General features: G+C 35.2%; 1 protein-coding gene and 1 long non-coding RNA gene across 2 annotated transcripts; both read left to right on the plus strand.

Annotated features, from left to right (window-relative positions):
* Positions 1 to 12,552: 12,552 nt before the first annotated feature.
* Positions 12,553 to 18,324, plus strand: LOC111888897 (ATP-dependent zinc metalloprotease FTSH 11, chloroplastic/mitochondrial). The gene is made up of 17 exons (XM_052768754.1): positions 12,553 to 13,299; positions 13,462 to 13,615; positions 13,752 to 13,844; positions 13,976 to 14,064; positions 14,230 to 14,353; positions 14,598 to 14,717; positions 14,899 to 14,949; positions 15,138 to 15,199; positions 15,368 to 15,425; positions 15,508 to 15,633; positions 15,745 to 15,825; positions 15,916 to 16,045; positions 16,125 to 16,273; positions 16,909 to 17,190; positions 17,287 to 17,376; positions 17,653 to 17,706; positions 17,985 to 18,324. Exons 1-17 carry the CDS (start codon positions 12,749 to 12,751, stop codon positions 18,150 to 18,152), a joined length of 2,382 nt encoding a protein of 793 aa, XP_052624714.1. The 5' UTR covers positions 12,553 to 12,748; the 3' UTR covers positions 18,153 to 18,324.
* A 4,217-nt stretch (positions 18,325 to 22,541) lies between these two features.
* On the plus strand, positions 22,542 to 24,898 carry LOC111888895 (uncharacterized). Its single transcript, XR_002849354.3, has 3 exons — positions 22,542 to 23,046; positions 23,462 to 23,542; positions 24,466 to 24,898. It is a non-coding gene; the product is annotated as an uncharacterized LOC111888895 (long non-coding RNA).
* Positions 24,899 to 26,413: the final 1,515 nt, after the last annotated feature.

The raw sequence follows: 26,413 nt of genomic DNA on the forward strand, positions 1-26,413 counted from the left end.
AGAGGTGGTGCTCAAGACGACTGAGTTGATCCAGCAGGTCCGTAGTAGACTGCAAACTGCTCAGAGTCGGCAGAAGAGCTACGCCGATAGGAGGCGTTCGGACTTGGAGTTCCAGGTGGGAGATATGGTCCTTCTAAAGGTCTCACCTTGGAAGGGTGTCATCAGGTTCCGAAAGAGGGGCAAGTTGGGCCCCAGATTTATTGGTCCTTTCAGGGTTTTGGCCTGGGTGGGCCGGGTTGCTTATCGATTAGGTCTTCCTGAAGAGCTTAGTCAGATCCACAACACTTTCCATGTGTCTCAGTTGAGGAAGTGTTTGGTGGATGAATCAACAATCGTTCCCCTAGAGGATATTCAGGTTGATAGTAGCCTGAATTATATTGAGAGACCGGTCGCGATTTTGGACCGGAAGACCAAGACCTTGAGGAACAAGGAAATTCAGTTAGTAAAGGTGCAGTGGCAGCACCGGAAGGGGTCTGAGTGGACGTGGGAGGCTGAGGAGGAGATGAGAGAGCACTACCCTGAGTTATTTGCAGATCCAGCCGTAGCAGACTTCGAGGACGAAGTCTGAGTCAAGTGGGGGAGAATTGTAACGACCCGTTCCCGGTATGTTAATTTATTGGTAATTGTTGTGAGTTTTGCAAGAGGAACTCGGCGAGTTCATAGCCTGACTCGCCGAGTGGGGTCGCGGCTGAGAGCACGCGTGAGCCGGGGACTCGGCGAGTCCATATCCTGGACTCGGCGAGTCCATCCGTCTGGGTGAAACCCTATCTCCCCGGGTTTTGCTCACTATTTAAACCCCATTATAGCCTCCATCTCGTCACTTTCCCCCTGAGAGCACTGTGAGAAACCCTAAACCCTCCTCTTGTGAGCTTATATGTGATCTTGTTCCATTTTGTGAAGGGGTGAAGAAGGAGAAGAAGAAGGAAGCAAGGAAACGAGTTCTAGTGCCAAGATCCAAGATCAAGTGTGAACTTATTCAGGTATTTTCGGAGTTCTCTTCTGGTTTCATGCTTAAACTTCCATTAGAGCTCTTTTAAGGGCTATTTGATGCTTGTTCCAAGCTTTATGCTTGCTTGATTGTGTTATTAAGCCGAAATACCTTTGGATCTGAGTGTTGGGGTGTTGAAGAGTCCAGATCCACTGTCTTTTTGGAGTTACATTGCTTATAAGCCATGGATCTACCCTTATTATGCATATTTTAGTCTTATTTCCCTCATTCATGTGGTTGTGCACGTAAAGTTGGAAACTTTACGTGGTAAAACAGCTTAATGGACCTAGATCTATCTTTTGCATGTGTTGGATTCAAGAGAAATCGAGTAAAAATATGTTGCATGGCGGCGACTCGGCGAGTCGGAAGAACGACTCGACGAGTCATGTCGCGAGTCCCGAGTTCTCCAGTTTCTTCAGTGTCGAGTGGACGAGGTGAGTTAGGGAGTGGACTCAGCGAGTTAAGAGTAGACTCAGTAATGGAGGGACTCGGCGAGTTGTTCATACAACTCGGCGAGTCCAAGGCAATCTCCTTGAGGATTAAGAACAACTCGACGAGTCTGTTCATCTGACTCGGCGAGTCGGATGAAGATCATCTGAGTTTTTGGATCAAGAGGGTACTCGTCGAGTCGATGCCACACTCGACGAGTAGCAGCATGTAGAGCTGAGAAGTGAGAGTAGGACTCGGCGAGTTGGGTGGCCCAACTCGGCGAGTCAGCCCCAACAGTAAGTTGACTTTGACCAAGGGTAAAAGAGTCATTTTACCCCAAGTGCGGTGTTTAGTATTTGATTGAGTGTGTTCATGGACTTGTAGCCGAGGAGTTTCGGGAGCAGCAGCCGGTAGCTTTCAGACACACACACTCAGCCGCCAGTTTACGAGGTGAGTTCCCTTTCAGTAGGAACGGGTCTAAGGCCACAATGCCGGCCCGTTTAGCTAGCAGTAGTATCCGGATGTTATCCGATGCAGTAGTTAGCATGTTTGATGCCTTCGTGGCTCAGACAAGATTATGTGTGTTCATGTTAGTGATATGTTATGCTATGATCAGTCAGCTTCGGACTTCGGTCCGATGTCAGCTTCGGACTTCGGTTCGATGTAGGGGACAAGGTCCCGGTTAGCTTCGGACTTCGGCCCGATGTCAGCTTCGGACTTCGGTTCGATGTAGGGGACAAGGTCCCAGTTAGCTTCGGACTTCGGTCCGATGTCAGCTTCGGACTTCGGTCCGATGTAGGGGATAAGGTCCCGGTCAGTCAGCTTCGGACTTCGGTCCGATGGAGGGGGCAAGGCCCCGTATGTGCTTGATATATTATTGTATGGTATGTGGTAATTTGGGGGAGCTCACTAAGCTTCGTGCTTACAGTTTCAGTTTTGGTTTCAGGTACTTCAGCAAGCAAAGGGAAGAGCTCGGGATGATGGCATCGCACACACCACCGCCTCAGCTTTAGCCTGGGATTGATTTAGATGTTTTGATCTGATGTAGTATGATACAGTTCTCCGCACAGTATTTTATCATGTTTTGGAATACATCACGTATGGTTTTATTATATGATGCTCTGATTACAGTTTGATTATCTTAAAAAAAAAAAATTTTGGGTCGTATTTTTGGGTCGTTTCAATAAGGTAACTATCCATAATCAAAAACAGCAAGAAATCCCGGATATACCTCTGTCTGACGAGTTGACTCGTCGAGTCTGCATGGACTCGGCGAGTTCAACTATGGACTCGGCGAGTCCAGCCTCCAGAACATCAAAAATCGAATTTTTGAACATGTAATGCATTAATACAATTGAAACCAGTCTAGTCTCTGATACCACTGATGGGTTTTGGTCATAAGACATCCTATGTGCTCATACAAACCCTAATGCTTGGATTTAGGTTTCTCTATTGTACATGCTTTGAATCCAAGACTATAAACCCTAATTCTAGCATATGGAAATCCATATTAACATATAATTAGGTTTAAGATATTACCTTGATTGTTATGTAGTAATAACAATCCCAATTTCTCCTTGTATTGACTTTGGAAGGCTTAGAGTCACAAGTGTCACTCCTCTAATGGCTTACAAACACCAAGAGCAAATGGAAAAGGTATAAAGAGAGAGGAGAGGTATAAGAATTCGTCTCTAGGACCTCTTGGGAGGGGATGGACGAATTCATGAGCCTTGGGGTCTTTATATAGATGTAGAGATTAGGGTTTTAGTCCTTATCCTTATCTAGTTGCTTGCCCACCAAGTAACCATAAGATAAGTCTTGAAACCCTTATCCTAGTCGAATTCTAAGGCCTTATCACCTTAAATTCGTCCAACCTATTAATAAGATAATCCTTACCTTATTTTGTAACTATCACATAATTACAATTCAACCCCTCTAGTTTAATTAATTACACTTGATCACAAAATTAATTCTTAATTAATTATTGACCAATATTAATTAAACAAATATGATTTCTCCTTTAATATATTATTCATATAACATATTAATAAATCATAATAACCTCTCTCTCTTTATTTATTTCTCCAATCAAGTTGCTTTGGTGAAGGCAACCCAAAAGGACCATGCACCATCGGGTCAAGTACATACCAAAATAGTTATGGACTTAGACACTAATCCAATACCTATCAGATATGCGTGTCCTTTAGATAAGGGATCATATATTCCTCCATTCTAGATATCGTATGAGACATGATTTCTAATCATTTTCTCTGTACTATTTCTCGACTTCCGATTTATGACGACTGACTAATGGAACAAATCAAATTAGCCCTAGCCCGGCCGAGCATTTACGTTCGTCATCACTAAACCATCGAGGGGCCCAAAGATATCGCTTTTATCCTACTTTGAATAAAAGGAACGGATAAACTTTGATACAATGCTTGCTTGCACTCACTTACTGAATCACACACAACAATATGTTTTATAACACCAAGTTACTAGTGCGTTTACATATTATCAATGTGCAACCGATTTGCAAGATACAACTCACACATCTCGGTTTCAAGAATATAAGATGTTATCGTCTCACCAATCACTCGTGATAACAATCCATGAAGTGATCCAAGTGAGCGTGGGTTTAATCCAATGCTCAAATCATATTCATAAGCACTCATGAACGTTGCAACAAACATTTGCCTATGTCTAATGCTCTTTAGACAATCCACACACCAATTCACAACAATCTTCATTCATACCTACTTCCAACATATGAACGACCGTGGCCTGTTCGAATAATTTGACTGTTCTCAACCAATTAAATTATTCAGGAAGTCAAAAAATGCATAGTGAAACACAAGGATAATACTAATCTCACATGGCCTCAAACCTTTGAGCATAAATAAAACACCTTTTATTTATCACCATTTCGATTACTCATTATTTGTTGTTTCGGGTAATCAACTTTTTACTTGAATTATTATACTTGTCCCATGCTCTTAGCATGCACACAATGTTTACCTATGGTTCTTACTTTGTGAAATAGGTCAAATGAACACATTTCCAATCATACTCATTTCACAACTCCCAATCCTTTTCACAAGTGAAACAATATCAAATTCTTGCCACTTATGGAATATGCTAGATTCTAACATTTTATGCAATGATCCTTTCGTAATGTCATAGCACAAAAGTCACAATGACTATTGTCAATGATATTACAAAGTCCTCTATCGGAGATTGTTACAAGACAATTCCTTAGATATGATGTCTCTCACTCAAAGTACATTCCTTTGAACATCCTTTTGCATAAAAGTTTCTAATCTAGACATAGATTTTCAATATTCAATTCCCAATATGGAAAACTTTCCATACTTACCATATGAAAATTCATTCTCAATAGAATCTTATCTATTCATAATAATGTCGATATGGTCCATCCAATACTATACTTCCAACTATTCACAAGCGACCAATCCTAGGCGAACTTTGGACTGTCCTTTGATAGTTGTTTAATTATCTTAGTCAAAACCGATTCTTGTCCTTTTTTCCCTCTAAATGCGCTAGACATTTGGAAAATTTTAGAATGGTCAAATATTATAGCATTTGTAATCGATCCTATACCCGAAGCGTATGGGACACCATGTATAATGTCTTACATAAAGATTTGATACTTTATCAATCTTCTGCCATAATATTTTATGTGCTACGTTCTCAAAATTCGAACTATGAAGAGGAATGCCGTAATCATAATCGAAATTTGAGAACACACTATGTTTCCTTGACTAAATTGTTAACATTCCACAACCTAAGCCTTTAGATTTGAAATGAGATTTGAAATGAAGCATAATATTCTCTCCCTTAATTATAGCAAAACAACTATTCAACCTTTACAACTTTGCAAAGTATGACTTTTGTTTTTCTATAATTAATATTGCTAACTTGCAATACTTTCCATAATAATCATGCAATCATAACATTTATGCTCCCACTATCATGATAATTATTATAAACATAACACTTATGCTCCCACTAGCTTTGACATGTATTCAGAAACCAACTTAACTTCCAGAAAAACAATACTTATTGAATTTCTTAAGTTCATGTTTCTAATACTTAATGCTTTGATAATCCTTTATCTAAGCTTATACACCTTTCCCTTAGATAGTTCATATGTGTGGCTAAACAATTCAGACTAATTGTCAAATCTCACAATTCAAATCATGGAAAGGGATACCGTAACCATAATAGAATTCGAGAATCCAATTTTCACAGTCACTATCTTTTTAAAATCTCTCTTAGTGAAAGCATTTCCTCACAGTCATTTTCATGAAGGAGGGAATCTTATGACACTTAGATTTTAATGGTGTATGTGTTCCTATCCATGTGAATTTGTCAAAACTAAAGTTTGCGACAAATTCAAACTCATATGGACCGAACTTTCTTAATCTTGATTTCTTGCCTTATGATAGCACAGCTGCCCACCATGTCTTCCAAGTAGTTAAGCAGCTCACATTTTCCTACCAATGTACTTTTCATTGATCAAGGTGCCTACCTTTTATGCGTTCAAATGAGAACTCATAGAACTTACATGTATAATTAACTCAATTGGAATGGCACAGAAACAAAATAGTGTCAATACGATAGGTTGTAAACCTCAACTCGTGTGCTAGTGATGATCGATAAGGTTTATTTTGATTAAGACTCCCACTGACTCCTTGACATATAAGATTCTCTTGTCAATAAACATTTCTTGACAAACAAGTATTCAAGAGTTAGTATAGTTTTTATCAAAACACTTCATAAATTGGTCCTAGTTGGTCTTTGTCTTATCCAAGACATCACAACTTTCCACATTTGATGAATGTTATAAACCTTCTTAATACTTTTCACTCAATGTCACAATCTTAACTTTAAGACTTGTTTTGGAACGAAGTATGATTGACTTCTTAATTTAACCATTTCTTCAATTCTTGATTCCTCTTCTTAGACATACAATTGTACTAAGACTCACTTAGAGGATCAATTGAAATATGGTTCTTAATCATTAAGACCTATCATAAAGCATAAAAGGTACTCTCCCTTCTTCTTAGAATGGAGAAACTTTTATCTTTCTGCCTACTTGATTCTTCTTATTCGTTATGCTATTGATTTAAACTTTTTTCAATCAATTCAAAATTACACTTAATCTTATAAGTATAATCATATTTACTAAACCTTTAGTAAATCATGATGAATATCTTGTTACTCTTATGGTGGACTTGATCAACACGCAACTTTGTGTACCCGATCTCCTAGTCCTACACTTGACACTTTGTCAATGAATTAGTCTAATTTCCAAATATGGAATTTCTCATTCATCGTGCAACCAAATTGCATGATTCCAAGTTTCTGTCCAATTGAAGCTTGGGCGATGAGAAACTTTCCCTATTTGGTAAATTTTCGACATTTCCACAAACAACATAATTAAGAATCAAATCCATTATTGCTAATATTAGAAACCTTCAAACATCAATTTTCATGCATGCCATTGCAAGGATAAATAAATAATATAAAATCAAAATTTATTTTATTGCGGAAAAATTTGTCCTTACGATGCAATTCATTGAAAAACTATGCTAATACATATTTCTAATTCTAACTCTAAGTAGTAGCTCAAGAATCTAATCTTCAAGTAATGCGATCGAAATCCATTTCTTCACGGTTAGATTCTGCTCACTTCTTCCCTTAAGCTTCCTTTCTTTTCTTTGATCCTACAAAACATCGATTGTAATCTTATCACATTATGTATTAAGAATCTAGAATAGAAGCTTAAAGAGTTAGTCAATGGAGTTTACCTAAAGCATAGCCATACGTTTTGACTCTCCCATCTCTTAGATCTCTTAGGTAAATAGGGCAACTTCGTCTCCAATGCCCCTTCTCTTGGCAATAAAAGCAAATTGACTCTTTTGGAGCAGAACATGGAACTACTTCAGACATTGCATTTCTCTTATAATCAAACTTTTCGATCATAGCATGTCTTCGTTGCCATTGTCTATATCCATAGAGGTCTCGAAGGCAGATTCACCAATCAACTTTGTTTTTCTATTGCGGCAAACCGTTGTTGATTCAGTAGCAATAAGCATATATGTGAGATCTATAAGGGTCACATCGTAGTTCGTCATACAGTACTCTCTTAAGAACTCACTATACGAGTTAGGAAGTGACTGAAGAACCCAGTCAATAGCCATATCCTCACAGACAACGGATCCCAACATTCTTAACTTATCAATGTGTGACTTCATCCCTAGGACGTGTGCACACACCGACTTTCCTTCTTTATGTTTACTTGACAAAAGGGCTTGAGTGAGCTTGAACCTTTCAAGCCTTCGAACTTGTGGGTTAGGGAGAATAATTGGAGGAGGTGGAGGAAGGGAAGCATGATATCTTGTTCCTCGATAGAATCATGGAATATCATCTTCATGTGGAATGCTTGTTCCACGGGATTTGGGAAGACCATAGTTGTCGTACTTTGACATCTACAAAACGGGAGAAAACGAATTCAAGTTAGATGATTGATTTAGTCCTTAGTAAATCACCCAAATGAAATACTAAGGCTAGGACCCAATACAATATGCTACAACCTAAAAAGGGATGTCGTAATCTAGTTGCATAATACTTGAAGGTAAGTGAATGACGATTCACTAATTTCCACCATGAAAAACGAAAAAGAAATTTAAGTTTTAAATCTATGAAAACTCCTATATCCTTTGAGATTCATTGAACATTTCAATTGCATGTTTAAATCTCGATATGCCCCTCTTGTTTGTGACTGGGATGCCGAGGATCACAAAGCGGGTGTGAATAACCATGCAAACTTACATGGTGCCCTCACATGTTACAATCACCTATTCGATGTGCCGGTAAACCACACACGCTCCATCGAACTATGAAAAACATTGAGTCACCCTTTGATACCTTTGCTTAGAACCATTTAGTGTGCCGGTTAACCACACACGCTCCACTAACGTCTTCGCAAGGGCACAAAGTGTAATTTCATGGAATTGCATCAATTCACTTTTGTCTAAGTAACTAAGATTGGGAATTTGTAAAACATTTAGTTACTTTTGTACTTCATTATACTTATAATGGAAAGTTTTTGTCCTATCCTACCCGTTCGGCTAACGACCCTCCACTAGTCAAGAGTGTGGTGGGGCAATTTCCTTAAACACCCCTTATAGACCAGCTTCGTGAATGAGGCCTACTAACGGTAAGACTGACTTTTACTCATACACATATATATATATATATATATATATATATATATATATATATATATAATGTCAGACTTTTAATGTTATATATAGTATAGGGTGTATTTTACACTTTTAAAATACTAGGTGGTCAAATTTAACAATTATACTTTTAATTCAACTAAATTGTAAACCAAAACTTTATGGATTTATTAAACCTATTTTAATTATACACCTTAATTAATTAATAAAACCATAAGGGTGTGATTTGAACTTTTCAAAACAATATTAGGGTTTTAGAATTTAACATTCCTAAATTAAACTTTTAATCAACTTTTAAATTCCAAAACTTGAGGGCAGATTTTGAAACATTTCAAAACACTAGGGGATCAAATAACAAATAATCTAAATTAACATTTAATCACATAATTATCCATATTTAATTTATTTAATAATTTCTTGCAAAACAATTTACCAATTTAATCAAAATAATTAATCAATTATCACATAAGGAAATAAATATTTTATTAATTGATAAATATCTTCAATTAGATCAAGAATATACTTATATATATCATAAAATCGGATTTATATTGATCTAATATGATAAAGGCAAGTATCTCAAAGATAAACAACAAGAAATCCCGATATTTGCTCTTTCTAACGCTTGGACTCGCCGAGTACCCCAATGGACTCGCCGAGTCGAGCCTACTCGCCGAGTCCACTATGGGACTCACCGAGTTCATCAGGCAATTTCACAAAAATCGATTTTTTTTCAACTTGAACAAACATACAAGGCATCAATACAATAGAAACCAATCAAGACTCTGATACCACTGATGGGTTTTGGTCATAAGAACATCCTATGTGCTCATACAAACCCTAATGCTTGGATCTAGGTTTCTCTATTGTACATGCAAGTTATCCAAGACTATAAACCCTAGATCTAGCATATGATAATCAATATAACATATAAATAAGGGTTTAGATCATACCTTGATTGTTATGTAGCAATAACAATCTCAAATCCTTCTTATATTGACTTTAGAAAGCTTAGAGTCACAAATGTCACTCCTCTAATGGTTCACAAACACCAAGAGCAAGAGGATGAAGAAGAGAAGAGAAGGAGGCTGCCCAAAACGTGTGGAAACCCTAGACCATTAGTTCACCACGTTTTTGGGGCATAAGGGTTCTATATATAGTGAGGCTATTAGGGTTATCTAACAAGGAAACCCTAATTTGGATGCTTAAGCCCTAAGCAACCCATGGAATCCTTTCCTTAAAGGCCTTGGACGATTTCTAATGGGTTTCCCCATAGAATTCGTCCACTCGTTAATATAAGGCAATCCATAGCCCAAATTGCAATTATCTTATAATTACAATTCTAGTCCCTTAAGTTTTATTAATCTCTTTTAGTCACAAACTTAATTCTTATTAATTCTTGACTAATATTAATTAAACAATATGATTTCTCCTTTAATATATTATTATCATAATATATTAATAAATCATAATTCATCCTATCAAGTTGCTTTGGTGAAGGCAACCCAAAAGGACCATGCACCATCGGGTCAAGTATATACCAAAATAGTTATGGACTTAGACACTAATCCAACAATAAATTGTTGAAAAGATTAACTTGCACAACCTATGGGTATTTGTAACAACCCAAAAATCATGATCAAATTTTTCATTGAAAGACTATCAATTTCATTCCTTAAGTTGTTTCAAAACCATCACCAAATATAATATATAAAATATCAGAGTACAATTACTGAAAATGCATAAATCATAAGGGGAGGATGTTGTGCCATCACATCAGACCCCCACCTTTCAAACCGGAAGTACCTGAAACCATAAACATAAACTGTAAGCACAAAGCGCAATGAGTTCCCCAATGTACCACATACAATTCATACAATTGGGCTTAACCTGGGGTGTGTTCCAAACCGATCAACACATATGGGGCCAACCCTAGGGACTCGCCCTGGGGTGTATTTCAACCCGATCAACACATTGGGCCTCGCCATGGGACCTCGCCTTGGGGTATCTTTCAACTTAATCATACAATAGTGGGCCTTGCCATAAGGTCTATTTCAACCCGGACATATGATAGTGGACCCCGCCCTGGGGTTTATTTCAACCCGAACATGCAAACACATATAAGCCACATAAAAGCTATCATCTTACATAACACAATAATGGGCCGACATTGGTGCGCTCGACCCATGAATACAGTGAGAAAACTCACCTCATAGACGGATAATAAGCTGAAACCACATGCTGCTCCGAAAACAACTTTACCGGTCACCTTTACAAATAACAGTGACCAAAACTTAGATTACAACTCAAAATACCCCTAAGTCAAACTTGGTCAAAATCATGGTCAAAGTCAAAAGTCAACCAAGTCAAATCCATTGGACAAAACCCTAACATATGGTCTCACGTCGTGACCAATCCTCGGTTACGCCGTGGGAGTCGACGAGGTCCGATCCCAATAACTCGCTCCCGAATCAGACAACTCAGCCATGAATTCTTACTGAACTAACCTCACGTCGTGGGAATCATAGAGTCACGTCATGAGTTCCATGAACTCAACGATATACGAGGTTAATCTTTGTCACGTCATGAGACCTGATATCTCACGTCGTGACTACGGTTTGAACCCAAAAGTCAAGATTTTAAGTCCTTATTTTGTTAGTCCATTGAATCTATCTCATTCAGGAGCTAAAAGGGGACCCCTAAGGCCTATAAAAATGTTTGCTTTATTGTCATGCTTGCACTATGCATGACCCAACCCATTCTAGGTCAAAAAGTGGAAAAATATGCATCAAACTCTCATGCATGGCTTTATACCTCACCAACCTCCAGATCTAGACAATATTATGATCAAATAACCCTTAAAACCCATAAAGTTGCTAACTTTATGGTTTTACTTCATTCAAGCATGCTTAACATGAAGAAATATGGACAAAATCCTAGATTTATCCATAATATGCAATAAAGTTTGAACCCTTGGTACTTACAAAGGTCCAACAACAAGAAAAGATGATGATGATTATACTTTGCCCACTCCACCACCACCACCAGAGCACTTCTTTCCTCTTCTTCTCTCATTCTTCAAGCTAGAAATTGTACCAAAAATGATTAAGGGCTTCAAGAATGATTGATATCAGGGTTTATGGAGGCTTAGAGTCTGATGGTGGACAACCCTAGCCCTCTCATTCCATTAAATACCAAAAAATTAGGGTTTTGGTCAGCAGATAGCTCTCATGTCGTGAGAAACAAGGGCTCACGTTGTGAGATTCAAAGAATGTGGGTCAACATGTCAACCTTTGCCCACGACGTGAGGGGCATTGCTCACGTTGTGATTTCATTCAAATGATAAAAGAAACCTCGAAATCATGCACCTTAAAACTGAATGTTATAGTATTCAAGTAGTTAAATATAGAGTGGTGCCAAGTTTGTCATGATCCACGTAGGCATCACTTAGAATTTTTTACACTCTCTCTAATTTTTGCAATTTACATGGCGTGGATTGCCACTTTTGTCATGCCAAAAGAAAAACTAATCATTGCCTATGCATATCCTTATTTCTTTCTAATTTCTCCAAACCATACACTCTCTCTCTCTCATCGGCACAATTTTACCGAGTTGTCGAGCCGAGATCCGCATGCCGAATCCTCGGCCTGAAGTTTGTTGCCTAGGTTACCAAGTGGACTGCCGAACCAGTCCCACCAGATGATTATTGTTTGATCTTTTGATGACAAGAGTTGGTTTTCTTTGTTTAAAAAGGAAGTTGTTGTAGGGAAGGACCCATCACAGGAGCACCGAGCACGTATTCGTTTCCTAATAATGAATCCAATCACATCGTAAATTATATAAATACCTAAAAAGTAAAGAAAAGAAAAAGAAAAAAAAAAACCAGAGCGCCAATTTCAGTCGTCTTCTGGGAGATAAGGTTTCTCTCCTGATCCTCCTTCCCTTTTATTTTCTTTCACCGATTGTGTGGCTCACTTTGGCTAACAAGATTTTAATAAAAAACCGAGTTGGGTTTTCATCGATAAACTTTCTTCATAAACCCTAATTAATTTCTGAGCAAATGTCTGCTCTTCAAGCTTTTCTCATCTGTAAACCCCCAATAGTTTCTAATCTAGTGCCTCACTCAAGACGTCTTCAATTTTACCGTATTCACTCTTTTAATTTGGGTTCTTTCCATTCAACAAGTTATCGCAAAAAAATTCGCCCTTTCTTCGCATTGCATCAAGAAAATGTCGATTCGAATTCCAGTCTAGCTTCATCGAGTAATGGTAATCACAATCTGGCACCCGAGTCGGAGGGGCAAGTTATCGATTTTCAAGAGGATGAGGTTTCTAATAGCGAAGAATGTTTGAATGAAGTTGAGGGTGAGATAAATGCTGCAGGAGATGAAGCTGGGAGGGAGAAGGGGAAACTACCGTTGCTTGTGTTTTTGATGGGATTTTTCGCGAGGATAAAGCTTGGATTCGAGAAAATGCTGTTATCGGATGGGTTTAGTTGGTGGCCTTTTTGGCGGCAAGACAAGAGATTAGAGCTGTTAATTTCTGAAGCAGACTTGAATCCGAAGGATGCTGCGAAACAGAGTGCCTTGTTGGTTGAGCTCAATAAACACAGGTGAAAAAAGCTCAACCTTTTTATCCTGTTTGACTATTATATATTCATATGCGGCTAGTCTAATAAAGCATCTTATCCTATGAGTAACTATTAGTTAGTTGCTGTTGTTTTGATCGTAAATAATAAGATAATCATAATCATAATTATAATTATTATTTTCAGTCCGGAATCTGTCATAAGACGTTTTGAGCAGAGGCAATATGCAGTTGACAGTAAAGGAGTTGCAGAATATATTCGAGCTCTGGTAGCCACTAATGCCATTGCTGAGTATCTTCCTGATGAGCAATCTGGAAAGCCTTCCAGTCTTCCTGCACTAGTAAGTACATTTTCCCACTGTTCAGAAGTTATTTCATTCTCCTTTTTTTTTTTTTTTTTTTTTTTTTTTTTTTTTTGTACTTTAGAGTTTAGACATCCCATCTTCTCAACCTTGTTGGTTTACTATCTGCTTTCAGTTACAAGAACTGAAGCAAAGGGCATCTGGAAACTTAGACGAGTCATTTTTAAATCCTGGCATATCCGAGAGGCAGCCATTGCATGTAATGATGGTGAGAGTTTATATAAATATTATCTCATGAGCAGTTATTATGTGATTGTTTGATGATTATCTTTCTAATTCTTTGTGTAAAGGGATTCTTGGTCCTACCCAGTTTGAACTTTTTGATTCTTGTGTTTGCAGGTTGATCCAAAAGTGTCAAATAGATCATCACGGTTTGCACAGGAGCTCATCTCCACAATCTTATTCACTGTTGCTATTGGCTTAATGTGGTAAGTGTTTATCTTCAGTTATATATGCCATTTACATGGGTTTGCTTAAACCCGACCCCATCTATTTTGATACCTATACAGTTGGTGGAAAAGCATGTCACATGATAATATTTTTATTATTTTCTTTTGATTATTCTTGAAATGTAGTTGATTTTCCTTGTTCAGGGTAATGGGTGCTGCTGCACTTCAGAAGTATATTGGTGGTTTAGGTGGTATAGGAGCTTCTGGTGTTGGGTCAAGTTCTTCTTACACCCCAAAAGAATCAAATAAAGAAATAGCACCAGAGAAGGTAAAACATCATCTTCAGTTCTCTTCTGCTTCACATGCCTAGTAAACATTAACCTCACATCATGACAAGTCTGGAATTCAATGTAGAAGTTGTATGGAAGGAAAACTATAGTATATGTGAGAGAAAATTTGTTAAAACTTAGGTCTTAATGGGGAAAGCTTCAGTTCCCTGAGTTTCTTTATTAAGTGAGAAAGGAAAACAAGTCTGTAACCTCTGTCATGTGTTATGAATTGGTTTTGTGCAGAATGTGAAAACCTTTAAGGATGTAAAAGGTTGTGATGACGCCAAACAAGAGCTTGAAGAAGTGGTAGAGTACCTTAGAAATCCAGGGAAGTTCACTAGACTTGGTGGGAAGTTGCCAAAGGTTTGTGCTTTCTACATAGTATATGACTTTGTAATTAAGTAAATATTTCACCAGATTTGGGTAATTGATTATTGAAACAAATGTAAAGTAAAATTATCTCTCTAGCTTCGTGCAGTTGGTAACTGTAAGAAAATTGATTATTGAAATAAATGATAAATCAGTCAACCTGATCCTTTTGCAGGGGATACTTTTGACTGGTGCACCTGGAACAGGGAAAACTCTACTTGCCAAGGTAAGCTGTAAAAGATTTTGTATATGTTTCTATTGTTGTTTGAGTGCTTGAATTAACTTTGATTATTTGGTAATGCTACTATGGACAACCATATCTTTTTTCTTCCCTTTTTGGACTTTTAGAATTTGTTTCTGTTACTACTAGTACATTAATTCAATTTTTATGTTCTGATCATGACAAATTTTAAGGCGATTGCTGGAGAAGCTGGGGTTCCATTTTTCTACCGGGCAGGTTCCGAGTTTGAGGAAATGTAAGTAAATTTTATCACACTTTTATAAAAACATAATGATGCTCGATTGCTTGTGTTGTGGGAACAGCTTTATCAATTTTATGCTTTCAAATTGGTTACATGATGACATAGAACAATGAGCACTTGTATCAGAATGATAAATGGTGTTTGTTTCTTTTCCTGTGTTAGGTTTGTTGGTGTGGGTGCTCGGAGGGTGAGATCTTTGTTTCAAGCAGCAAAGAAGAAGGTTTGTCTTAACTTGTCCTTTTTTCAGAATCAGAACAGATTTATTTTATGTTTTAGACTAAACGTGTTGCTGATTGTTTCAGGCTCCATGCATCATCTTTATTGATGAGATAGATGCTGTTGGATCCACTAGAAAGCAGTGGGAAGGTCATACAAAGAAAACACTTCATCAACTGCTTGTGGAAATGGACGGGTTTGAACAGAATGAGGTACACATGAAAAAGTCAAGTCCCTTTTTTTTTTTTTTTTTTTTTTTTTCTTGATATGCTTGTTGCCCCTCTTCTTCAGAATCAGAGCTGTGAACTTGATTTTTAAAACAGGGCATAATTTTGATGGCTGCGACAAACTTGCCTGATATTCTTGATCCGGCTTTAACAAGACCTGGTAGATTTGATAGGCATGTAAGTTTTTTTTTTTTTATATAGATATTTTGTAAGCATCTTTAATGAAATAGGGTGTCATCAACTAATACCGATGGAGGTGTTTTCCAGATTGTGGTCCAAAATCCAGATGTGAAGGGTCGTCAAGAGATTTTGGATTTGTATTTACAGGACAAACCACTTGCAGATGATGTTGATGTCAAGGCAATTGCACGTGGTACACCCGGCTTCAATGGTGCTGGTAAGTCAAAATCATGTTTAAGAAATAAAAAAAATAATACTTACTTCATCATGACTATTTATTTTTTGCAAAACGACAGACTTGGCAAATTTGGTGAATGTGGCCGCCATCAAGGCTGCTGTTGAAGGTGCCGAAAAATTGAACGCCGCGCAGTTGGAGTTTGCCAAGGACAGAATAATCATGGGTACAGAGCGCAAAACCATGTTTATATCTGAAGATTCAAAAAAGGTTTTTCTTCCATTATTTTTATATTATAACAACACACACAAACCTACTTTCACTATTTTATCACTTTACTCTACCCTATATATATATATATATATATATATATATATATATATATATATATATATATATATATATATGGGAAAAGGGAATATACATTACAGCCCCATCTAAGCTTAGGTACTAAACCTCTTGAAAATACATTGTTTTACTATATAAAGATTACGGTTAATGGATTCACGGTTAATACTTCAAGATGTAAATTCAAGATCGACACAATAGGGTTTAGGGTTAGGGTTTAGGGTTTAAGGTTTAGGGTTTAGATTTAGGGTTTAATAATGTTCACTTGGGTGAAGTAATAAACGATAATAGAGGAAAGAAAACAGAGATGGTAAAACAATAATGAAAGAAAGAAATGTTATGGAGGATGATATATTTACCAAGTGAAACCAAACCGGGCATATTTAGCATGTTAAAACGACATATTTTAGAGGTTTAGTACCTAAGCTTAGGTGGGGCTGTAATGTATATATATATATATATATATATATATATATATATATATATATATATATATATATATATATATATATATATATCGATTTAGGAAGACTGAATGGTGACATGTGGATGTTCAGCTGACAGCTTATCATGAGAGCGGGCACGCAATTGTTGCCTTGAATACGGATGGTGCACATCCAATTCACAAGGCAACAATTATGCCACGTGGATCAGCTTTAGGAATGGTGACACAGCTCCCCTCAAATGACGAGACATCCGTAAGCAAAAAGCAATTATTGGCACGTCTGGATGTTTGCATGGGAGGACGTGTTGCAGAAGAGCTTATCTTTGGGCGTGACCATATTACCACCGGTGCTAGTAGCGATCTTCAGTCTGCTACAGAACTTGCTCAATATATGGTAATCTATTTCACCTTGCCTTCATTCCAAAACATGCTATTTCATCATCATTATATTTATATGTGCTTCTTCTTATCTTTATCTCTGTTGAGAAAGGTATCGTCTTGTGGTATGAGTGATGTGATCGGGCCAATTCATATTAAAGAGCGACCAGGCTCCGAGATGCAATCACGTATCGATGCTGAAGTATGTTTCTAGAATTTCAATGTTTTTTTTTTTTTTTTTGTTTGTTAAATGGGACTATAGACTGATCTGGTCAAGCTTTCTAGGGCTATTTTTGATGAGGAGGTCTAGATCTTTTTGGGTGGGACAAAAATTGCAACTTTTGTTCCATTAACACCGGCCCCAACTTTAGTCCAATCCATGTCAAATACCTGTTGTTTCATATCCATCCTCATGTCTTGCTGTAACAAACAGGCTAAAAACAGACAAATGATCTTTGCTTCTGTTACTGATTTTCAGGTCGTCAAACTCTTAAAAGATGCTTATGAACGTGTGAGATCCTTGCTGAAGAAGGTATGTGCTATCAAATCTTCATCCTGGCATTATTCAAATATACTTTTATCTTATGGGTTACATTGCAAGACATGTCAACATACTTTTTGTGTGTATGTTTATTATAGCGTGTTACCTTCGTTCTTTCTTATCAAGACATTTTACTTTCATTTTTTTTCTCTTATAATTGGGGGTAGATTTTTTCAAAAGTATAATAAAGAAATAAATGAAAGTAGGTGAGTATTTGTTGCATATAATAAGGCTTAACTTATAACCTGTTTAAAATGGTGGTTGTGAAGCATGAGAAGTCGTTGCATGCACTGGCAAATGCGCTGCTGGAATACGAGACGTTGAACGCAGAAGACATAAAGCGGATTCTGGTCCCGTATAAAGACAAAGAGGGGCAAGGACGAGTTATAGCTGATCAAGAGTTGCAACAAGACCAAGGGGAGCTTGTGTTGGCTTAAATCTTAATATTAATTAATAAATATTAATATAAGTAAGTTGTTAGCAAACACATTTTTTTTTTTATTTTTTTTTATTCAAGTGTAGTAAATCAATGATTGGCAATGGGGGACCATGTACAGTGTTGTATACAAAGCAACTTATTTATAAAAGGATGTTGCTATTCTTTCCCCATTACACCATCCATCATCCATCATCATGCTCATAGGCAGCCCCCTCTAGGCCTCTACTAAATTTATTGTTTTTCTCATTTTGCATGTGAACTTCATTTTCTTTATTTTTTTTCCTATACCAATGGATGTGACAGGCAGGTTACTTGGAGCGTATTTTTTGTTAGAGTAAATAAATCACATGAATGGTTCCTGTGGATTGGGGTAATTTACGTGTGTATGTTCCTTTTTTTTTTTAAACTCAAACAATCCCTATCATATATATATTTTTTGTGTTTGGTCTGTTAGACATAAAAATACTAAATTGCCCTCGCAGAATACTTTTATAATTCTTTTTTAGGTTTTATTATTTATATGTTATTATTGTAATAATAACCTGAATTATTATGGGGATAGAATATATATTATAGCATCACCTAAGCTTAGATAATAAACCACTAAATTATACAGTTTTATCTTAGTAATTATAAAGATTCAGTTTTCGCTTGGTAAATATATAATTCCCCAATGCATTTCTTTCCTTTATTATCGTTTAATCATCCATGTTTTCTTTCTTCAATTACTGTTTATTAATTTACATCAGTGAACATTACTGTTTTCCATCATCACGAAAGTCAAAGATAATTAACATTTTTGTTTCCCTGTCAAAATTATTGCTTCAATATTGAATCTGCAATGTCAAGTGTTAATCATGAGTCCCCTAATTGTGATCTTTAGATAATAAAATGACATAGTTTCATGAGGTTTAAAACTGATTGTAATATATATTCATTTTTTCCAATTATTATATATATTAAAATTGATTGAGCTTAGCAATAATAAGATTTTTGATTGGTATGAATTGTCATTTTATTTTGTATGTTGGCAAATTTGGTCCTTTAACAAATTGATATTTTTTTTTGTAAATAAGATTTTTGATTGGTATGAATTGTCATTTTCTTTTGGTATTTTGGAGGGCCACATCAGTTTTACCTTGGGTCATGATATTTACAAATAAAGAAATGTTTCCAGTGTTGTTTCAATAACAAATTCGTCTCCTTTCTCTAGTAGCAAATCGTAGATGTCGGAAGAAATCTGAGTTTATTGGTTTGGATACGTTTTTAAAGCAAAAAATTGATTTCATGCTAGAAGGTTGTTCTTGTTTCGATTTTCAAACGTCTAGGTTTTAAAGTAAGAAATATGGGTTTTGAAGGTAAAATGTTTAGAGAGTTTGTGTTCTGTGTAGCTTAAGCAAAAAATCTGGATTTTGTATTTTCGATTTTATTTTTTTGCTGGAGAAGATGAGAGAGTTGTTCGTCAGAATATCTAAACGTGAAAGGAAGAAGAGGACGAAAATATATGATAGAGGCTCTCCGAATTAAAAATAAAGTTAAAATATAAATACACAAATGACCATTGGTAACAGTGAAATTTTATCTTTTGTACATTGTTATTCTAAATGCTTTTTGAATTGTATATATAACTATTGCATTAATTATGAAAACAATAATATGTTTTTTTTGTTAAAATAAGGTAGTAGAAGATTGTAAGTGTTTATATATATATATATATATATATATATATATATATATATATATATATATAAATTAAACGAAATAATGGTATCCAAACATCCACTAACTATTCTTGCATGAGCACGTCAATATGATGAGTAAGATGAGGGTTTCTTTTAAACTAATTAATATTTAAAATAAATAACATATAGTTAATATTTGACTATATTTATTTATAACCAGTTCATTAAAATATAAAACAAATTACACGAATGGTCCTTTAACTTTATAGCTTTTCTCTGAATGGTTTTTACGAAACCTTTTTCATTTAGAAACAAACCTTGCACACAAAACCCTGTAGCTAACTTTGTTAATAGATTCTCTTTAGTTTTGTTAAACGACAAATATACCTTTGTTTTATGCACACGGATGGTACTTATGACTCTCTCTCTCCCCCTCTCTCGTTTTTCTTCACCACCAGCCAAGGTAGACGCTGTCGGCCACCGGAGCTGCCTTTTCCTTCCACCTCCTGTCGAGCAACGCCACCCAAACACCCTTAAAGATCGTTGTTCAATCCTGACCCCTTGTCTGTCGCATTTTCTGTCGGATCAGGAAAAAAGAAACAAAGAGGAGCAGCCAGAGCATGCCCTCTCGCCACCTTTGTTGGCAACGACAACCACTAACAACCGCCTCTCTTTCTTCTTGGCTCCTTTCCTCCGTCAATAACAGATCCAAAAACACCCCTTTGATCGGCGACTTCTTCGCTCCCCCTCCCCTTTCGTGTGTTGCTACCGACGATTCAGTACAGATTTGTAGATGGTTCTTTATTTGGTTCTCAGATTGGCGATGGTTGGAAGAAGGTGGTGAACAGTGGTTTATCTAGTGCTTGATTCACTGGGGAGGCGTACCGGCCATGAGCGCGCGCGTGGGAGAGAGAGAGAGACCCACATGTCGGATTTTGAGCATCCTCGTGACAGAGATTGCAACGATTCTGGTGCAATTCCATATAGGGTTTTTGGTAAGCCTCTTGATGGAGGTATCGATGCCGGTAATGTCTGTAATTGATAATCTATCGGGTTAGACTTGCGGGTCGACTATTAGGGTAACGTATTCTCTGATATCGTTGATTGTGCAACCGAGGAAGTCGAAGTGAGGCCCGAGGTTGGCTATGATGGCGGGGACGAATGACTTAACGGAGGTAAAAAAAAGTCTGGTGAAGGTATTGGTGGTGGTCACCCATTTCAGGGGAGGTTTGAGCTGGTGGTGACCGGAGGAGGACGATCAGGGAAACGAGGGCTGTAATCTGTGGAGAGAGAGAGAGAGAGACAGAGAGAGAGAAAGAGAGAGATTCATAAGGACCATCTGTTTGCATCAAAAAGGGTATATTTGTCATTTATCAGAGCTTAGCAGAATATGGTAACATAGTTAGTCACAGGGGGCCTTTTTTGTGCAAGGTTTGTTCCTTAGGGACCATGTAAGGAAAAAAAAATTTGTAAAGACCACTTCAGTAAAAAAATTATAAAGTTAAAGGATCTCATTATTGTAATTTGTTCTAAAATATATATACTCTTCATCCAGGTATACATCCAATCAAATTCAAATTTTACCATTTACTAACAAGTAACAACCTAAAACAACCAATAACATATTTTATTCAAGAGTTTTAGATATATTTATAAAATATATTAATATTATACTATATTTATAGGAAATTAAAAATCATAAATTTAAAATATATAAATTATTTAATCAAAATTATTAAAACTAGTAAGAAAAAATAAAATTGTATGCATCACAGGGTGAAGATGTGAAGTTGTATCCCATACAATGATTGTATGCATGCATTGGACAGTGATGAGGTAGAGGTGTCCGAAGTTTGTAATGTTATATGTATTAAAGAAATTGAAATATTTGTATGAGAATTTAGTAGTAGCAAGACAACTATACAACTCTTATTAAGTTATATGCATTGGAAATGCTCTTATATTGTTAAGTATATCTAATTACAAAGTGGAATATAATATTTAGTATTTTGTTTTGGTCACAATAGTTTAGTATTTTGGTAATTTTGGTCTTTGTGCGCAAAATAAATTATAAAATTAATACCAATAATTTACATAAAATGTCCCTATGCAATTTTTTTTATAGAAATGGTTCATGCCAACATGTGTTTAACATTTTCGTATGATGGCAAATTTGATCCCTATATAGAAAATAAATTACAATAAATATATATATATATATATATATATATATATATATATATATATATATATATATATATATATATATATATATATATCCCTTAATCTAAGAGTATTTTTGCCATGGCATTCATTTAGCCCCTCCAATTGATTTTTCCGGCTCTTATCATCTAACTGAATTTCCTATATTGCCCATATATATCGTGAAATCAACTCTGTATATTATACATGAAACCTAATTATTCAATACTCATTGGTTTATTCCACAAATTACTTTTTGTTTCCTTCAATTTTGCCATCTTGATTTTGGAAACAAGGGGGTGTTTGACTTAGTTTTTAAGAAGCCAAAAGATCTTTTAAAAAATGATAGAAGCCAAAAGATATTTGACAAAACGATTTTAAAATCTATTTTTGGATTTTTGATAGAAGGAAAATGAACTTTTTGAAAAGTCAAAAAAACCTAACTTTTTGCAGATGTTTTGGAAGCCAAACACCCCCAAATAATAATTCAAATTTGAAATCCCCAAATCTCACAAGCAATTCCAAATCAACGGTTTTGGAGGAAATTAGGGTTCTAAAATGAAATCATCTCCAAATCAACTCTTATAAATTATGGTCGTGCGCTTTCTTCTTCAACTTCACTGGTATTTTATGGAAGAAACAGAAGCCACCATAAAGTTTTGGAACTACTTTTAAGACTGCCATAGACAAACACCTCGAAAGTCTTCAATGGCTGGTTGTTAGTTGCAGGTTTGATTTGAAATTGCAAGTTGAATCCCGTTATATCAGCCACCAAATATGCCAAGACTCAAATCCTTTCTCTTATAACCTGATTCTTTTTTTATTGCTTCCATAAAATCAACAATTAGAAAATTTTCAACCAATAAATCAAGGATGTATCTCTTCTCCAAAATTGAATAAGCGCACCACCGCCATTGCTTCCTCAAATCTAAAGGTTACATCCTCCTCCAAACAAAAAATTAATCGATAGCCTTCACCTACCATTCCATCAGTGATAATGACGGCGATGTAAGTTCCATTTTAGTTCTTCTTATTATCCCCTAAATAAAAAAAATCAGTATATTTCTCTTCTCCTTCTCCACCGCCTCAGCCATGAAAGGATCTAGGTTTCACTTTTTCACTATTTTGATCTTCATCGCCTAAAATTTAATCAAGTTCAAAAATCCCAAGGTGTTAACTATTTTGTGCAATTTGATATTCTATTTTGTCTAGGGGAAAGTCCGGTACGCTACCTTGATGATTTATTTCTTTTGTTGTTAATAATCGTAACTTCCATAGAAAGTCAGGAAAAACGGGGGGTTTTTCAATTTTTCGATTAACTCTTTAACTTTGTACTAATTTGCGCTAATTTAGTTTTTCCTTTGATTTCCTAAGTGTTCCCGTCTCATATACTTGTATACTGATCATGTTTTATCATGACTAGGGTTTACATAAGATGCAAGGGATTGGTGTTGGTTTTTTAACTCGTGTTTTAGAAGTTGATCTTATTGATGAAGTTGTCCAAGTAAGATCCACCTCCCCGTTATTTTGGATCTGAAACCGTTATCTTGTTGAAGGAATTTTCTTTTTTCAAGTATGATAGACACTTCTAGAGAAGCCAACTATAAGAGGGAGTGAATCTACATATTCTTTTTTGAAGTAATCGATTTCTAATAATCATCTTTTTATCTACATGATTCACTTAGTCAACCTATGGGAAATTTGATTTTTTTTCTGGTTTAATGATGTTTATAGAAGATGATGTGAATACTACAAAGGAGTTTGACTATGGGGACGAATAGTCTTACTCATTGGAGTTATGTGATTATGAAATAGGCAAGAGGTTGAATCAAACGTCTTTTGTTCTTATATGCTTAGTATTTATCAATTATTATGTGTTTTTCAAATATATAACTCAAAACTTCATGTGGATTTTTATAGCATGTTCCCGAAATCAATATAGAAATACCTATCTTCAGATGAAACATGTTTAGATCTTCAAAGGCTACTCGACATGTATTGGTTTCCTTTTTATAATCTTTTAGTAACAACTGCAAAATGAATAAGTGATTATGGTCATAAATACAGTTTAAACTCTAGGAACAGAGAAAATGATAGAAGTTGTTTGGATTTTTTTCTTCCAATTATTAGCCTTAAAGGTGGCCAAGTGTTTAATATGTAGTTTTAATGAAAAAATAGTTCCTTGAATGTGCTTACAAACTGTCACTCACCAGTTAGAAAAAAATTTAATTTTCTAAATACTTATATGATTGTTTCTCTTACAGAGATTATCTGGTAACACAGGTTTTGTTTCTCTTCCTTGATTTATTTCAAGTATAACGTTTAACTGCATTTTTTTTTTACTATTTACTACTATATTTATACTTGATGTATGTAACACTGGTTAAAGAATTGTAGTACTTACTTTTTGTTATATTTTATTTCTAGGAAATCGGCTGAAGATGGAATCGTTGGAAAGATGTTTATGATTCATACTTGGAGTAAAAATTATATCCACATATCTTTCCCTTTCTCAATATAAAAAAGAGCATTTTCAATTAATTGTCTTGAAATTTGATTTGTGTTGATAATCCACCAACCTATAAGTTTGCAAAGGTGTCTACTATGTCATGACTTTTGTAGTGTTTTCAAGAAAACCTTTTTTCATTTCGTTATAAGTTGTAGATCTGAAGTTACCCAAATTCCCTATTTTTAAACGATAGTATTATACCATATGTTCTTGAAATGGTAAAGCATAAAAAAAACCATGGAATTCGACCCCAGGACATGTCAATTTGTATGTTCTGTGTAATTTTTTTTCTTGAACCTTTTTTGAAAATTTTTATATTTTTTAATGGACATTTCCTGCAACTTTATGTTAGTACAGGGACAATTGCTTTACTTACATTATCACTTTTGTAATATCATCTACAATTTATAGCATTCTACTTTATTTATTTTGAAAGATACTGCACTTTTAATCTAACTTGTAAGCAACAAAATACAGTTGACTATTGTGCCCTTCCTTTTGTAAATGTTTCTATCATAAACAGAATGTTATTTCAATAACCCAACTCACCAAGGAACGAGTTAATTTATCCAAATAGTAATAGATTTGCAAATTGTCATATTATTTATTTTGCAACTGTCGTTATAGGCATCCTCCTTTGTTTTTATGTCACTTTTTCTTAAATTATAGTATTTGTCATATTAGAGCATCCTACTTTCCATTATAATTAATCTGATTATCTATTTAATTTTTTTAACCTACAAGAGTATGTTTGCCCAAGATATATCCATATTACACATAAATATTTTTTTGTCATATTAAGCAAATAATTCTTAAATTTAAGAGGTACAATTATATTAAATTAAATTAAAGTAATAAAGACAGTCATTTAACAACACATTTAGATTTATAAAAACTAACTCCCAACCCAATTCCAAAGTAATCGCAAAAAAGCCTATGATTTACTATTTTAAAAAATTAGAAACTCTCAATATAAAACAATCATGATCATATTTCTGAGATGAGAAACTATAAACAAGTTTTTATCAATAGTTTATAGTATATAAATAAATGTCTTTACCCATTAATACCATTTAACAAGAATATACTATTATTTTTAACTAAAAAACAACATAAAATTATTTTTAATCCACAATATTTTTATTTTTAACCGAATACATCTATGTATTTTAATTATTTAACCATAATCAATAACATTTGCTTTTTAACAAAAAATAACGTTTGATTTTTAACCAACTAACCAAAAACTACAAAGTATTTTATTTTTAACTAATAACATCATCAATTTTAACACAAACAATAATGTAGCACTAATTATCGTTGTAGAAATTCGTACTGTTGTTTTATTTTTATTTCAAATCGTTTATTTATGCTATTGTAAATTGTCAAACTATGTACTACACGAGTTTTCACCTAAGTAATGTACTACATAACTTAGTCTTAAAATATTAAGAGGTATAAGTTCTAAAATTTAATGTACAATTGTAAAATGCATGAAACCAAACAATAACATAGATGACAATTTTCAAAGCCCTTCCCACCTATTATAAAATGGTTTCCATGAATATACACCCCATTTGCTTCAAATTTATGCCTAAATGACTAATTTTATTATTTCAGATTACAAATTTCAACCTATGAAACGGTTTTCATGGGTTGCTTCAGGTTCTTTATTTTACCTACAAAATACATATAGCTTGAATGCATATATAACTGGTGATAACATTTGGAGTCTTCTTTTTATTAGCGATACATTTTTTGTATTGGTTTGGATTGTGTTCTCTAACTTTTAATACTTTCATCAAAACTATAAAAAAATCATGTTTTTTGTTGATTAATCTGACATGTTGTAAGTGGCAAATTACA

Source organism: Lactuca sativa, chromosome 2 (genome assembly GCF_002870075.4).
Source record: "Lactuca sativa cultivar Salinas chromosome 2, Lsat_Salinas_v11, whole genome shotgun sequence".
Taxonomy (NCBI): domain Eukaryota; kingdom Viridiplantae; phylum Streptophyta; class Magnoliopsida; order Asterales; family Asteraceae; genus Lactuca; species Lactuca sativa.

Coding starts and splice junctions, on each gene's coding strand:
- LOC111888897 (XM_052768754.1), top strand. CDS start 12,749: ATGTCTGCTCTTCAAGCTTTTCTCATCTGTAAACCCCCAATAGTTTCT. Junction 14,065..14,229: donor GTTGCTATTGGCTTAATGTG/GTAAGTGTTTAT, acceptor TTCCTTGTTCAG/GGTAATGGGTGCTGCTGCAC. Junction 15,634..15,744: donor ACGGGTTTGAACAGAATGAG/GTACACATGAAA, acceptor TTTTTAAAACAG/GGCATAATTTTGATGGCTGC.